Raw genomic sequence first — 17,397 nt, 5'->3', positions numbered from 1 at the left:
GGAGACGTGAATCCGTCGCCTTTGCTGACACCGACTGCTGGCAGAGTGGAGCACAGCAGGTTCAGTTTACAGGTTGTGGTGTTCGTGTGCCAGCCACTGAGTCTGGGAAGCCGCTGGGTTAGAGTCTGTGACCGTTATGTAATCTATATTACTGGCACAGTTGATTACAGCAAGTGTAGCTCACAGGTTGTGTTGTTTGGGCGCCACATACTGACTCTGGGAAGCCGCTGCGTTTGATTACAGGCTCGTTGCAGCGCGGCAGTGCGCGTGACATCCGGTTTACAACCTTCTCGTTTCTGTGTTTTCTGTGGCTGTGTCTGTAGCGGGCTCGTTGCAGTGTGGCAGTGCGCGTGCGCCTCGATGCGCCCTGCATCCATATCCGGTTTACAACCTTCGGTTAGTAATATGGATTGTAACAATGGTAGTTTTATTGTACATCATTTATTTTTTAGGAATCTCTGGAGGCTTAAAAGCAATTCCTCAATAAGCAATTAGAATTCCAGGAATTGGCTTATATAGATAGATAGATAGATAGATAGATAGATAGATAGATAGATAGATAGATAGATAGATAGATAGATAGATAGATAGATATCACTGTACCTGTTCCCTGTTGTCAAGCTAACACCTTAGTTATGAAAAATGTTGCTGTGCTTTGTTCTATGGGAGCTCAGGATATTCCAACTGTACATCCACAAGCTTGTTTTAACAGAAAATCAGTTTCTGAGCACTGCACAAGACAGTGAATTTACAGAACTACAACACCATGAGGCATGCAAAACTCACAATGTTCTCTGCATCTTCTTCTTTAAAGTTTGTGTGTGTTTGTGTTTTAGTACAGCCAAACTTTCTCCTGGATACACTTCTTCATTAATGAAATGCACTGCTTTAACAAGTACAGTAGCACCAGAGTAGAACTGCTGAGATATTCTGCTACTTTGGTTTATGTTTCAGGCACCTAGTCTGTTTTGTATATATGTATATATTTAGTTTGATATTTACATTTATCGTGAAATGTTACACTATAGCCTCACATGGAGCTTTTTTTTTCCTGCAACACTGCACAAATCGGGAAGCAGTGCCAGATGGATGCTAGATTGCTTACAATGCAATAATGCACACACCCACATTCACTAACAATTGTACAGTTTTGCATAACCAAACAGCTTTATTTATGCTCACAGCCAAGAAACTTGCATAATCTGAAAAATTTACAAAGCTATAGGTTGAATTGGGAAAAAAAATACATAGAGGATGGTCGGGCATGAATGAAAATGAGCCCCTTGAGGCCCACCATACTACTCCCATCTCATAATAAAATTGAAATAACCATTGATAGTACTGAAATGTTATAAATCATAATTGTACTTTTATTTCACAGCTTATAATATAATGAGGTGTGTTACATTTACTTTAAAAACGTTTTTCAAGGTGCATAGCCCCTTTTTTGGCAAAGATGCTTGTAACTTTCTAGCTTTATATTAGTTTATCAAATTAATTTGTTGCTGAAGTAACATTTACAGTACATGATGTTCACAACAATGATAATGTTAGAATAATCATCCCAAGCCTGGTTTATTGTTTATACTTAATGTTGCCAAGGTAAGTTCCTATTTCCCCTAAACCCTATACTGCAATAAGATGTGGATGCATAGATGGTTGGAATATAGTATTTAATGTTTTCAAAATGTGCTATTAGGAAAAATGTTTTCTTCTGCAAATGTTGTATTTCATGCACCTGTTGATTTAAATATATAATTGAAGTTTAAGTCTTATGGAATTTACACAGCAAAAGACATTTCTAAATTATTATTACAAAATAATATTTATGACTTAGGTTTTCTTGTCTAAAAGTAAATCATAGAAAAAAAAATGTGATAATTACTTCCCAAGACTCTAAACATCACATCCTCCTTCAGGGCTGAGCAACATAAACTACAGGTAAAATCATTTCTCACTGTTGCAGATTCTGTTGCTCCAGGAATGTGTACACGGATGCAATGAAATCCTAAAAGACAAATATTTATAATGATGGAAACATACTGTACATCACATATCTTTTACCTTAACAGTTATTTCAGTTTAATCAAGTTTTATCAAAGCCTTGTTACATATGCTTATCTAAATTTAAGAATCTTGCCACAGTTACTCTTTATGTAACATATACACTCAACTGGCACTTTATTAGATACACTTATCTAGTAGAGGTTACAACCCCCTTGTGTCAACAGCCATTATTTCAACAAGGTGCGTTTCTTTCTGACCACACATTCATACTGTGAACTTTCCGTTCCACCTCATTCCAAAATATGCTTTATTGGACTGAGATATGGGAACTGTGCAGGCTACTGTAATATTTGCTGGACCATCTTGAGACGATGTATTCTTTTGACATGATGCATTAATGTGATCAAAGTATCTATTTGGAACTGGGTAAACTGTGGTCATAAACGGATGTACATGGACAGAAACAATGCTTACATGTGCTGGGTCCTTTAAATGATGATCAATTTGTCCAATTTCTACTAAAAATATTTTTCACACACCATTACGCAGTCATTACCAGTCTACACCATTGATACAAAGCAGGATGTTTATGCTCACTATTCCATTTGTATTCCTCTTTTGTCTCATCTTCCTTTTCTTAGATGCTGTAAGTGGTCTGCCACTGTAGCACATCTAAGTCAAGGTTCAGTGCATTTGGGGTAGCCTTCCACACATGACTACTATAGAAAGCCCTTTTTTTTCTTTTTCTTTTTTTTTGAGTATTTCTTACCTTTACATTAACTTGAAGAGATCAAACCATTCCCCACTGACCACTCTGATTAATAAGGTTTCTGTATAAACAGAACTGTGTCTCATTGGATGTTTTTTGTTAATTTCATCATTCTCTATAAATTTTACATGCTGATGTGTGTGAAAATCTCAATAAAGCAGTTATGTCTGATATGTTGAAACAAACCACATATGGCGCTAAGAATCACACCATAGTCAAAGTTTCTTAGATCACAATGGTCTTACCTATTCAAATGTTTGGTTGAATGGAAGGTAAAGCTCTTTACCATGTCTGCAGGCTCTGTATATTGAGTTGCCATCACATGATTAGCGGTTTGGAAGAGCAGGCTATATTAAGTCAAAACCTTATTAAAGAAATATTGTGAATATTTGCCAAAGTGCAGATACACTTATAACTCTAAATAATAGCAATCTAAGATGTCAAAAATACTACTTTAAATTACACATCCTTCACTGTCCAATATCTGGATTTTTCAGAATAATATAAAATTCTCTTATGGCATATCTGACATATAATGTCCAATTTTATACTCAAGTTTATGGTAGAGAATGATACTTTGTTTTGAACATGGCAACCTTACATCTACTTTTGCAATCTAATATTCCATTGTGTATTATTACAATTTATTGCAATAACTAATTACATCATTGTGATTTTCTGGGTACTTTTAAAAAAATTACTTTTGAGGAAGGAAGAATTCAGAGGTTTAGAAGTAAGGTCCACATCTGACTACTAATACTTGCTGATCATAGCACAGGAGAATGTTGAATTGTTGATTATTTCTCTTACAATTAAGAATGTCTCTGTGCTCTGAACACAAGACAATAACAGGCATAAACTTAATATTCACATTGTTCTCAACTTACCATGACCACAATTACTAAATAACTTCATGCAACTTTATCGCAGTGTCCAGCAGTTATTGTTCTGTAAGCAATGCTTCCAAACACATTGGAAATTAGAGGCAGGCTCATAAATATAGTAAAAACAAAGTGGCAATATGTTGTATTCATACTACTCTATGACTTGTGTACAGTCTTAATTTGAAAGTGAACAAAAAATTAAAACTAAGTTAAGGCCAGGATTTCACTAAGATCTGACAGGCCGAGGTTAAGTGCCACATATAAAACATCCCCACAATGGTAGGGAGAAAAGAACTCTGCACACTAGTACAGAAGGATGAAGGGTGCTAGGAAGCAACATACACTGTCTACAGTAATGGCGATTGAAGAATAAAATCTTAGGGAACAGTTTAGAAACATATTAGTCATGAAGGACAGGAAAAGTCCACATGATCCAAGATTTGAACAAAGGATAGGCAGCAGGAATGCAGTCTTGGAGACACGGCAGTTTAAAAGGTTCTGTGAAGTCAGTGGTGCAAAGGAACCGGGAACCTGAAGTAGGAGTTCTACCCTGGTGTTCTTGTATCCAGTAAGTGCCATGCTGTGATCCTGGATAGGAACATAGAATAAGGCTTAAAGGTATTCCATGCCAGAAAGAACTGAGGCTTAGAATTAGAAGCTGAGTTTGGGTAAAATCTCACTAGTGGGAGGAACAAAGACAAGAATCATGTAACTGATTAGAGCTGAGAAGAGAATCTGTTGGTGTGGTTTCTTTTGCTGTGGTCTTAAACCACAAACTATCACAGTTCACAAATTTGTACTGTGGTAACTGGGAACCCATGACATCTGCTTCATAAGAAGTTCCTTAAAGCATGAGCTAATTGAAGAACTCCCATGCTCATGTGAGCAGGAACCACTTCGAATCACTGCAAGTGGAGTACTTCCTGATGATGTCAGCGGAGAACTCTGTCTCACTAAACCTCTACCTTTCCTGTGCAACACTGCCACACATGGTTCTTAAGAAGTCGGAAGGGCTTTCTTTTTCCAAATAGAATATACTGTAATATGACGAACACTGCTACTGAGATATTGCCATGATCCAAGTAAACCTATAGTGAAGAAAGCTAAGTTCAAAAAAATGTATTAACGGACAACAATATGCAAGTGGAACAGCACATGTCAGTGAAACACATAGGAAGGTACTACTAAATACATTAATTGCATTAGCAGTAAGAAGATAGATAGATAGATAGATAGATAGATAGATAGATAGATAGATAGATAGATAGATAGATAGATAGATAGATAGATAGATAGATACTTTATTAATCCCAAGGGGAAATTCACATACTCATAAGAAGCTGATGAAATAAATTGTTTGACTAACTTAAAATATAATTCAGTTTCTTGTATATGAAAATGCATCAATTGCAGTATCATTATTCTTCTAATTAGACAAAACTGTCATAGCCTTGAATTACAACATTTTTCTTTGATTGTTACCTGATGAGAACTGACAAGTTTCTTCTGTACAAAGAAACCTTGCCCCTCGTGTATACTTTGTCACTGGAGTTAAGGTTATCACCAGCCCTTCTATCACAAAATTTCTTCTTAGTCCATATTGTCGTGGGTAGTCACACAAGTCCAAGTGATAATTTGGCAAAGGGGGCAAATGCATCAATTTTAAAATTATATTTACCTGAAATAATAAATACATTTTGAATGCAGAGGGCATTATGTGAAATTTCTAAAATCAACCAGAGGCATTTGCCTCATATACAGTATGATAATTATTGTATCATGCCTAGAGTCAATTCTGCATTATTTTATACTGTAATATGGACTGGTAGAGCAAGTTGTTACTACTGTTAAATGTCATCTAATTGCAAACTGTAATAATACAGTATTTTCAGCTCAAATCCTAAATTCTTGGCCACATTACCCAAAAGTAAAGTTCTGTATTTCATAGTATTACCCAAAAATAAGGTTTTGTATACCATAGTAGTGGCTTGTATATGAAAATGGCTATTAATAATGGAAGAAATGAAGTGTTTATCATATGACTTGGTATTGAATTTCAAACACTCACAAGTGTGGCTTTGAGTGCACTGCTACCAGGAAACATAATAAAGGAACAGGGAATGTGGTCATCAATAAATATTTTTTCTTCAGTGAAAGCAGTACTTTTTGACAACAAAAATAAACAGTTCTAATCATGCATCTCTGCGTAGCTTTAAAAATTTGTTAGAACAGAAAGTCTGTTGATCTAGGAGAAACCTCACAAAATTCAGTGCAACTCCCTGGTAGCTCAGCATAGCTCCACTGTGGTCAGTAGTGTCTTTCTTGTATTAACTGTAAAATCCAAGTTGTGCCTAAATAAATATTTACTCCAGTACCTTCCCTTGCCTTTTGCATGACATTAAAGAGGCTTGTTACTATGGCCTTGCCACAAACTAACTTTTTCGCCTGCAGCAACCAAAAATAAAATTCCTTTTACATATTTCTATAGCCGAACATATTTGAACAAACACTAGCTGATAACTTCAATGAATGTCACTGACTTTGTTCATACCTGAGCTTCAGTGTGTACTTTTTCAATAAGTGAAAGTGTCTTGATTGAAATGAAACATACCTGCAAACAGAATTTCAGGGTGTCTTTAAAGTTCTGTAATACTGATGACTTATTATTCAGAAATGTTGGAAGTTATAATAAGTATTCTTTTTTACTCACCGAACGAAAGTAATAGGCTGCTTTCAGTGGTTCATGTAACAAATAATTCCCAAGTCTTGCATCAGTTTCTATCAAATCAGAGGGATTTACCAGAATGGTAAAAGTATAAACTGCTAGGCCTTGCTTTAAATCTGTGAAAAAATCAGTTCATTTTAATTTATTCTCTTATACCATGCATTCCATTAGAGAAGCCTGAATAAAATGTAAATTTTCACAAATATAACATTGCATAACATGTATGAATATTCTTAATTTAATTCAGAGTTGTGGGGGCTGGAGACGGTAGAGTGCAAGGAAGGAACTTGTGCATCGCAAGGCATACTTACATATTTATAGTCACTAATATGGATATTGGAGAAATCCAGAATATCCCGAAAACAAAAAACACATACAAAGAATGAAGGCATAAACTCTACACAAACAGAAAATGAGCTAAAATTTGAACCTTTTTACAGAATGCTATTTTACATATAAGATAAATTATGTTAAATGTATTATTGTATTAAAAGTTGTTTTGCTTTATTCAAACAAATTTTAAAATACTGGTCAGTGAAAAGAAATTGTATTAATAGTGCTTATACAGTGGTGTGAAAAACTATTTGCCCCCTTCCTGATTTCTTATTCTTTTGCATGTTTGTCACACAAAAATTTTTCTGATCATCAAACACATTTAACCATTAGTCAAATATAACACAAGTAAACACAAAATGCAGTTTGTAAATGGTGGTTTTTATTATTTAGGGAGAAAAAAAAATCCAAACCTACATGGCCCTGTGTGAAAAAGTAATTGCCCCCTGAACCTAATAACTGGTTGGGCCACCCTTAGCAGCAATAACTGCAATCAAGCGTTTGCGATAACTTGCAATGAGTCTATTACAGCGCTCTGGAGGAATTTTGGCCCACTCATCTTTGCAAAATTGTTGTAATTCAGCTTTATTTGAGGGTTTTCTAGCATGAACCGCCTTTTTAAGGTCATGCCATAGCATCTCAATTGGATTCAGGTCAGGACTTTGACTAGGCCACTCCAAAGTCTTCATTTTGTTTTTCTTCAGCCATTCAGAGGTGGATTTGCTGGTGTGTTTTGGGTCATTGTCCTGTTGCAGCACCCAAGATCGCTTCAGCTTGAGTTGACGAACAGATGGCCGGACATTCTCCTTCAGGATTTTTTGGTAGACAGTAGAATTCATGGTTCCATCTATCACAGCAAGCCTTCCAGGTCCTGAAGCAGCAAAACAACCCCAGACCATCACACTACTACCACCATATTTTACTGTTGGTATGATGTTCTTTTTCTGAAATGCTGTGTTCCTTTTATGCCAGATGTAACGGGACATTTGCCTTCCAAAAAGTTCAACTTTTGTCTCATCAGTCCACAAGGTATTTTCCCAAAAGTCTTGGCAATCATTGAGATGTTTCTTAGCAAAATTGAGATGAGCCCTAATGTTCTTTTTGCTTAACAGTGGTTTGCGTCTTGGAAATCTGCCATGCAGGCCGTTTTTGCCCAGTCTCTTTCTTATGGTGGAGTCGTGAACACTGACCTTAATTGAGGCAAGTGAGGCCTGCAGTTCTTTAGACGTTCTCCTGGGGTCTTTTGTGACCTCTCGGATGAGTCGTCTCTGCGCTCTTGGGGTAATTTTGGTCGGCCGGCCACTCCTGGGAAGGTTCACCACTGTTCCATGTTTTTGCCATTTGTGGATAATGGCTCTCACTGTGGTTCGCTGGAGTCCCAAAGCTTTAGAAATGGCTTTATAACCTTTACCAGACTGATAGATCTCAATTACTTCTGTTCTCATTTGTTCCTGAATTTCTTTGGATCTTGGCATGATGTCTAGCTTTTGAGGTGCTTTTGGTCTACTTCTCTGTGTCAGGCAGCTCCTGTTTAAGTGATTTCTTGATTGAAACAGGTGTGGCAGTAATCAGGCCTGGGGGTGGCTACGGAAATTGAACTCAGGTGTGATACACCACAGTTAGGTTATTTTTTAACAAGGGGGCAATTACTTTTTCACACAGGGCCATGTAGGTTTGGATTTTTTTTCTCCCTAAATAATAAAAACCATCATTTACAAACTGCATTTTGTGTTTACTTGTGTTATATTTGACTAATGGTTAAATGTGTTTGATGATCAGAAACATTTTGTGTGACAAACATGCAAAACAATAAGAAATCAGGAAGGGGGCAAATAGTTTTTCACACCACTGTATGTACATAGTAAAACAGAATATGGTAAACTTTAATTTTGTTGAGGCTTGATGGAACTTTAAGCATAAATTAGATCCTGTTTTGAGAATAAAGGTAAATACAGTTCATCTAATATATGGTGACAGATGACAGATTTTGTTTCAGAAAGGTAAATAAACATTTAGTTTTAATTTAACTCCCAAAAGAAGGATTTGTCTTCTTTTATGCAGGTTTATGACATAATGTGCTATTTCTTATTATTGCAGTGCCCTTTCATTTTGTGATCAAAATTGGAAAGGCAAGTTGAGATACTTAGATGTTTTTTCTCGCTCTCCTCTCATCTCTTTTGTATTACGTTCTAAACAGGGTAGAAAGTGTTTATTGTGAGGATTTCTTTCATATTTCTCTCTGCTTAGTCCTATTTTTGTCAGTTCACTGCAACTATTAATTCATCTGCACAATTTCACCATTTTTCTTTGAAAATGAATCGTCCACTAATCAAAAAAAACAAAAGAGTCATAACTTTTCCTTTCAATATATTTTGTGAATGAATTAAAAGAGTATAGCACAATAAATGTTAAAATGTATTTTTCTTATGTGTTGTTTAAAGAAATGTGGTTTTGAATGTGCATTTTTCCATAATCTAGGAATATAGGTAAATTATAATTCATTATATCCCTTCTATGGTTGACTCAAAATGCATATTTCAGTCATATAAGAACTGATTACAAAAAAGAAGCATAACAGTAATTTTCATAATGTATATCTTGTGAAACTTCATGATATACAATATATAAAGGTAATGTTAAGACTCAAAAATAGCAATAATAATAATAATAGGGTAAATTTAAAACAAACAAGGATTTTACTAAATTATTAGAAGTAAACTACAGTAGTTGCAGAAAGGAATTTCTTACAACTACAGTTTAAGTTTCTGTTTCTGAATGAAAGTACTTAAAAATACAGGAATTGCTGGACTTATACACTGTGTGCCAATATCATATAAAGTATAAATCAAAGCTTTGTCTATCACTAACTGTTCTTTTATACAAATGCCATGTATATTCATTTTTATAAAGTAATATAATACATGAAAAAACAATATATTGGTGATCATCACAGTGTGTACACACAATTAAAACATCATGCAAAATACCCCTCCTTTAACCGCCACCTTATCGTGGTGGAGGGGTTTGCGTGTCCCAATGATCCTAGGAGCTCTGTTGTCCGGGGCTTTATGCCCCTGGTAGGGCCACCCAAGGCAAACTGGTCCTAGGTGAGGGATGAGACAAAGAGCAGTTAAACAAACCTCCTAGGAAGAAAAACTATTTTGGACGGCGTTTTCCCTTGCCCGGACGTGGGTCACCGGGGCCCCACTCTGGAGCCAGGCCTGGAGGTGGGGCTCGATGGCGAGCGCCTGGTGGCCGGGCCTGCACCCATGGGGCTCGGCCGGGCACAGCCCGAAGAGGCAACGTGGGTCCCCCTTCCCATGGGCTCACCACCTATGGGAGGGGCCAAGGAGGTCGGGTGCAGTGTGAGTTGGGTGGTGGCCGAAGGCGGGGACCAAGGCGGTCCAATCCTCGGCTACAGAAGCTGGTTCTTGGGACGTGGAATGTCACCTCTCTGAAGGGGAAGGAGCCTAAGCTAGTGCGCGAAGTTGAGAGGTTCCGGCTAGATATAGTTGGACTCACCTCTACGCACAGCTTGGACTCTGGAACCAATCTCCTTGAGAGGGGCTGGACTCTGTACCACTCTGGAGTTGCCCCCGGTGAGAGGCGCCGAGCTGGTGTGGGTATACTTATTGCCCCCCGACTTGGAGCCTGTACATTGGGGTTTACCCCGGTGGACGAGAGGGTAGCCTCCCTTCGCCTTCGGGTGGGGGGACGGGTCCTAACTGTTGTTTGTGCGTATGCACCGAACAGCAGTTCGGAGTACCCACCCTTTTTGGAGTCCCTGGAGGGGGTGCTAGAGGGCATACCTTCTGGGGACTCCCTCGTTCTGCTGGGAGACTTCAATGCTCACGTGGGCAATGACAGTGAGACCTGGAAGGGCGTGATTGGGAGGAATGGCCCCCCCGATCTGAACCCGAGCGGTGTTTTGTTATTGGACTTCTGTGCTCGTAACGGATTGTCCATAACGAACACCATGTTCAAGCATAAGGGTGTTCATATGTGCACTTGGCACCAGGACACCCTAGGCCTCAGTTCGATGATCGACTTTGTGGTCGTGTCGTCGGACTTGTGGCCACATGTCTTGGACACTCGGGTGAAGAGAGGGGCGGAGCTGTCAACTGATCACCACCTGGTGGTGAGTTGGCTTCGATGGTGGGGGAGGATGCCGGCCAGGCGTGGTAGGCCCAAACGTGTTGTGAGGGTCTGCTGGGAACGTCTGGCAGAGCCCCCTGTCAGAAGTAGCTTCAACTCCCACCTCCGGCAGAACTTCGACCACATCCCGAGGGAGGTGGGGGACATTGAGTCCGAATGGGCCATGTTCCGTGCCTCTATTGTTGAGGCAGCTGAACGGAGCTGTGGCCGTAAGGTGGTCGGTGCCTGTCGTGGCGGCAATCCCCGAACCCGTTGGTGGACACCGGCGGTGAAGGATGCCGTCAAGCTGAAGGAGTCCTACAGGACCCTTTTGTCCTGTGGGACCCTGGAGGCAGCTGATAGGTACCGGCAGGCCAAGCGGAATGCGGCTTTGGTGGTTGCTGAGGCAAAAACTCGGACGTGGGAGGAGTTTGGGGAGGCCATGGAGAACGACTTTCAGACGGCTTCGAGGAGATTCCGGTCCACCATCCGGCGTCTCAGGAAGGGGAAGCAGTGCAGTGTCAACACTGTATATGGTGGGGATGGTGCGCTGCTGACCTCGACTCGGGACGTTGTGGGTCGGTGGGGGGGAGTACTTCGAAGACCTCCTCAATCCCATTAACATGCCTTCCAATGAGGAAGCAGAGCCTGGGGACTCAGAGGTGGGCTCCCCCATCTCTGGGACTGAGGTCACCAAGGTGGTCAAAAAACTCCTTGGTGGCAGGGCCCCGGGGGTGGATGAGATACGCCCGGAGTTCCTCAAGACTCTGGATGTTGTAGGACTGTCTTGGCTGACACGCCTCTGCAACATCGCATGGACATCAGGGACAGTGCCTCTGGATTGGCAGACCGGGGTGGTGGTCCCCCTCTTTAAGAAGGGGGATCGGAGGGTGTGTTCCAACTACAGAGCGATCACACTCCTCAGCCTCCCTGGAAAAGTCTATTCAGGGGTCCTGGAGAGGAGGGTCCATCGGATAGTCGAGCCTCGGATTCAGGAGGAACAGTGTGGTTTTCGTCCTGGTCGCGGAACAGTGGACCAGCTCTGTACCCTTAGCAGGGTCCTGGAGGGTGCATGGGAGTTTGCCCAACCAGTCTACATGTGTTTTGTGGACTTGGAAAAGGCATTCGACCGTGTCCCTCGGGGAATCCTGTGGGGGGTACTCCGAGAGTATGGGGTACCGGCCCCCCTGATAAGGGCTGTTCGGTCCCTGTACGATCGGTGCCAGAGTTTGGTCCGCATTGCCGGCAGTAAGTCGAACCCGTTTCCAGTGAGAGTTGGACTATGCCAGGGCTGCCCTTTGTCACCGATTCTGTTCATAACTTTTATGGACAGAATTTCTAGGCGCAGCCAGGGCGTTGAGGGGGTCCGGTTTGGTGGGCTCAGGATTGGGTCACTGCTTTTTGCAGATGATGTTGTCCTGTTTGCTTCATCAGGCTGTGATCTTCAGCTCTCTCTGGATCGGTTCGCAGCCGAGTGTGAAGCGGCTGGGATGAGAATCAGCACCTCCAAATCCGAGACCATGGTCCTCAGCTGGAAAAGGGTGCAGTGCCCTCTCAGGGTTGGTAGCGAGATCCTGCCCCAAGTGGGGGAGTTCAAGTATCTCGGGGTCTTGTTCACGAGTGAGGGAAGAATGGAGCGTGAGATCGACAGGCGGATCGGTGCGACATCCGCAGTAATGCGGGCTCTGCATCGGTCTGTTGTGGTGAAAAAGGAGCTGAGCCGCAAGGCGAAGCTCTCAATTTACCAGTCGATCTATGCTCCTACCCTCACCTATGGTCATGAGCTATGGGTAGTGACCGAAAGAACGAGATCGCGAATACAAGCGGCTGAAATGAGTTTCCTCCACAGGGTGTCTGGGCTTTCCATTAAAGATAGGGTGAGAAGCTCAGTCTTCCGGGAGGGGCTCAGAGTAGAGCCGCTGCTCCTCCGCATCGAGAGGAGTCAGATGAGGTGGCTCGGGAATCTGATCAGGATGCCTCCTGGACGCCCCCCTGGTGAGGTGTTCCAGGCACGTCTAACCGGGAGGAGGCCCCGGGGAAGACCCAGGACACGCTGGAGGGACTATGTCTCTCGACTGACCTGGGAACGCCTTGGGATTCTCCCGGAAGAGCTAGAAGAAGTGGCCGGGGAGAGGGAAGTCTGGGCATCTCTGCTCAAGCTGCTGCCCCCGCGACCCGACCTCGGATAAGCGGGAGACAATGGAATGATGCAAAATACCTGAATTGTAAGTCTCATACAGTATATCAGAATTATAGCTAGCTGCATAATAACAGACAAGAAATGTGTCTTTGGAAGCTGCCAAGATGACATGGAATTGCTTGAAATTATCTTAAAAGCAAAGGTAAATATTGAGATAATTATTGTGTTTTTAGCATACTGTAGCAGAGAAGTTAAGTCAACATCTTTACATAACAGATTTAGAGCCTTGGGTTAAGAAAACATCTTATACTACAGAAGGCATGATTCCTATTGCTTGCAAACAGTTTTGTAAATGGCTGTGATGCAGTTGGGTAGGACTTATTATTATAAAGGGTACATGTACACAACCTATTTTTAAGGAATATTGGCATACATCTTCTATAATATTAATTATATAATTATCATACTGTTAATTCTCAACACTGCTATTTTTAGGATTGCTTTAGAGGTGATACAAATCTAGAATGATCTACCAGCCAATATAAGAGATGTCATGTCAGCCTTCAACACTTAAACCAAAGCTGAACACCCATTCATTTAGTACTGCATTACCTGTTAGGTCAGTTGGTGAGGCTTTACTTGGGGAATGCTCATATTTGGAGACTTTCATTCAATTCATTATTTATTTATTTTTAATAAATATTTTAAATGTTCATCTCTAAACAAGGCACAGTGCTAAAGTACTCCTTTTTCTGTGTAGTTGAACACTGTACATGTACCCTTTACCTTTGAAACATATATAGATAAATACTGTTAATCCAGTTACAGCATGTTTTTTCCGGGCAAGGCTGCCATAATTAAGTATTTATCAGATGATAAGGTGGTTAGAATACAAGTAGGAAGGCTTATATAGGCATCTTTTGTTATGAAATACTAAACCTATGCGCAATGCGCTCTCAGTAAGATCTCTTACGAATCCAAAAATGTTTCAATCCAAGCCACACGCAAACAAATGTACTGTATTTCCTGATTAACGTCACGTCGAGTCGTTGGTTTTATCTTTAATACTTTATTAAAAAAATAAAAAACGGTCTCAACATACCTGTGTTATATTCTTTGCAGTCGGCTATAAATTTAGGGAGTCCTCCGCTTCTGTCTAGATAGGTGAGCGCAGCCTCTTTCATTTCCAAAGCAAACGCGTCCATCATGAAGCAGTAGGCAGGCGCGTAACGCAGCAGAATTGCCGCCCTTTTTTCAAAAGCAAGACGAACGGCCCGTGCGCACGCGCGCCCTGCTCGCTACGTCACGCGAATCAGGGTGCATCCATATACGGATAACGGACTGGCGAGCTGTCAGCCAATGGGCTGAATGGCCTGTTCTCGCCGTGGCTAATCGGCTATGCGTCCGCCCCTTTCACCTTCTACGGACCTGACTCTGCTCTGCTGGCTGCCATCTTCCTCCCCGAAGATCGGCTCACTTTTTTTTTATTCATAAAGAATGGATCTTCTCGCCTATACCTAACTATCCTGCACCCTGAATACCATGTACTGTACTTGCGGATGAATTGTGAACACATTCGCTTACAACAACAACAACGTTTATTTATATAGCACATTTTCATACAAATAATGTAGCTCAAAGTGCTTTACATGATGAAGAAAAAAAAGACAAAGTAAGAATTAAAATAAGACAACACTAATTAACACAGAATAAGAGTAAGGTCCGATGGCCAGGATGGACAAAAAAAACAAAAAAACTCCAGACGGCTGGAGAAAAAAAAATCTGCAGGGGTTCCAGACCATGAGACTGCCCAGCCCCCCATGTTAATTTGAGTCTCAGAAATAGTTGTTCAAATAGTTTGCCAGTAGTCAGAGAACTAGTAACCAATAATTCGTACCAAAGCTTAACCTTTGATCTGTCAAGTTCCATACCTGATTGCTGAATGCGGGAATAAAAACTAGAATGAATAGTCGCTATGAAATGCCCGGCGATATACAGTATATACTGTACATTAATGATTAAATAAAAGCCATCTAATTGTTTTATTATATGAAATGGCGATTTAAATTAGGCATGGGCTAAGTAAGACTCATTCAATTTGGATGACTCTTTTCAACGAACTACACAAATCGATTCTCGAGCACGAACGAATCGATTCAGCAGAGCGCAACGGAATTTCTAAAGCGCATGCGTGTCCTGAGTGACGTCTTCATCCCTTCTCCTTAAGCTGGCGCTTTTTGAAGCGCATGCGCAAGAACCGCCTGAATCCCGACTCTCGAGTCTTCTAAATTAAAATTATATCTAAATCTGCGAAGGAAAACGTTGTCATCGATGATTCTCCTATTCATCATTCAAGTGCAATACAGTAACAACACATCTGTATTAGAATTATTAATTGTTTTGTACAATTTGTTAACGGAGTTGCTTTAAAGCGAACATATAAACAATATTAAAGCTAACACGTTTATGTTCCTTTTACATTCGACATTTTAGTCTCTCAAAACTGAACCTCATAAAAATATAATTTCTAACAAATCTTTGTTTTCAATTTAAATTAAGCGCACATTTTTATAGGGTTGTCAAAAGTATCAAAATATCGATAGATATTGATTTTGAACATTTTAAAAAGCGTTTCAATACCAATTTTTCATGGGGTTTATTCTACGTCCCATATTACGGATGCACCTCCGGTTTGTTTTGGCTTTCGTCAGTCATTGGCAAAGCAAAGAGTTACCGCCCCATTCCCACCCACTCACATGTGTTCAGATGGCAACTTCAGCGAAAATACGTCGGCTTTTTGCCAAATGGGGACGTAAAACCACAAAGAGAAGGGTATTGCTGCAGACCGGAGACATTATGGGCGGATGTGTAGGCGGGATAACTGTAAATGCAAGCGGATAGTATTGGCTAATTCAGAATTTCAACGAATGAGATTATTGTTACTCTATGACAATCAAAAACTCACCTGTCCTATTATCAACGTTTGAAGTTGTCTATCAAGTGTAACTTTAACCAAACGTTTCACAGTTCGTGATCCTTACCGCTTTGAGGTTCCGCCTTATAAAGTTATCTCTTAAATAACCTGCCGTTGCACCAAGCGACGAAACTCTATTAAACGAAAAGAGACAAAAAAAAAAAAAGAAGCTGCGGTGATGAAACTCCATTAGACAAAAGAAGAAGAAGCGACGAAACTAATTGCTCGTATTTTTGACAATGGAAGTAAGTGTGCTTCGAAATGAAAACGTTTGAAAGTTGCATTTTTTTTCGTATTTTTAATTAGTTTGTTTTGCAGGGTTATGTTTGTACCGTGAACCTTTACGTTTGTATTAATAATCATTTTCGCTGTAGTAATTGATTTATATTCAGTGCTTGAAGTGGACCGGCACTCAGCGGTACCGGCAACTCTTCAAATTCCACAAGGCAAGTTTCACGAGAACTCGACTGAGCATGGAAGACGAAAAAAACTTTTACAAGCATCTAGGAAACGCTTGATCAGTTATTCTGTCGTGAAGCAGGCTTTTGATAAAGTTCAGATTGACTGCAGTGGTGCACGATATTACCTTTTTTTCTTTTCAGTTTAGTTCCTTATGTTCGAGTAATGCGTTTAAATTGTAATACCAAATAATCTGCGATGTTTTTGTACCGTCAATTTTATTAGAATTTCATGGTAGTTTTGTTCAGATGATGCCTGCTATTTCTAAACTGTTAAAAGACTTTCCTGCAATGGGCAGTGCGCCACTAAATTATACGTGAGTCAGACTGACAGTCGTGATGTGCACAGAGCCTTTTCAATTTATTTACAAGTGACATTTATCATTTTTTTCCTTTCAGCCAGCTTGCTACAAGAATATCTTCTGGAAATTGGATGCTGATGAAAAATAAAGTAAATTGTAAACATCCATTTCTTAAAATTGTAAAATTGTAATTCACTTGTAGTGTTTGACTTTCACGTGTGTCTTTATTTCTTTCCTTCTTTTCCTAAGACATCCCTGCTGGTTCAGTAGACTGTGTAGTAGACATGTTGATGGTATGTGAATATTAACTAAGTTTTATGTAACTTTACATTTGTGTTTAGATTGTGAACGATTTCAGTACTTTTTCTTTTATTCTCTCTCAGTATGCTCTTTATCTGACTATGGAGGAACCCTTTGATTTTACTGTCAGTCTTTTAAAGATGCTGATAATATATATATATATATTTTCTTCATGTGTGGCATACCTTTAATTGTGGCATTCATTTAACTTGCCCTCCACTATTAATGACACCCCTTATAAAAATGTTAATTTTAAAAATATGTATTTCTTGATGAGGGCTTTGTTTTTCTTTGAATGAAATTGTTTCAATTAAAAGTCTGATGTTTCTAATTTTTTCAGTGCAAGGTGACATTTCTTCAGCAAACAGGGA

At 40.1% G+C, this 17,397-nt stretch overlaps 1 protein-coding gene across 1 annotated transcript in view; it reads right to left on the bottom strand.

Annotated features, from left to right (window-relative positions):
- The window catches only part of mcmdc2 (minichromosome maintenance domain containing 2), a 29,480-nt gene extending 15,280 nt beyond the window's left edge, over positions 1-14,200 (bottom strand). Inside the window, exons 1-5 of the mRNA XM_051928745.1 lie at positions 14,095-14,200; positions 6,371-6,501; positions 6,212-6,271; positions 5,143-5,338; positions 1,886-2,008 (exon numbers count right to left, since the gene is read on the bottom strand). Coding sequence (XP_051784705.1) covers positions 1,886-2,008; positions 5,143-5,338; positions 6,212-6,271; positions 6,371-6,501; positions 14,095-14,200 — 616 coding nt within the window. The remainder of the gene's footprint in view (positions 1-1,885; positions 2,009-5,142; positions 5,339-6,211; positions 6,272-6,370; positions 6,502-14,094) is intronic.
- Positions 14,201-17,397: the final 3,197 nt, after the last annotated feature.

Source organism: Erpetoichthys calabaricus, chromosome 6 (genome assembly GCF_900747795.2).
Source record: "Erpetoichthys calabaricus chromosome 6, fErpCal1.3, whole genome shotgun sequence".
Taxonomy (NCBI): Eukaryota; Metazoa; Chordata; class Cladistia; order Polypteriformes; family Polypteridae; genus Erpetoichthys; species Erpetoichthys calabaricus.
Note: the sequence above shows the minus strand (reverse complement) of the source record. Positions and strands in the feature narration are given on the sequence as shown.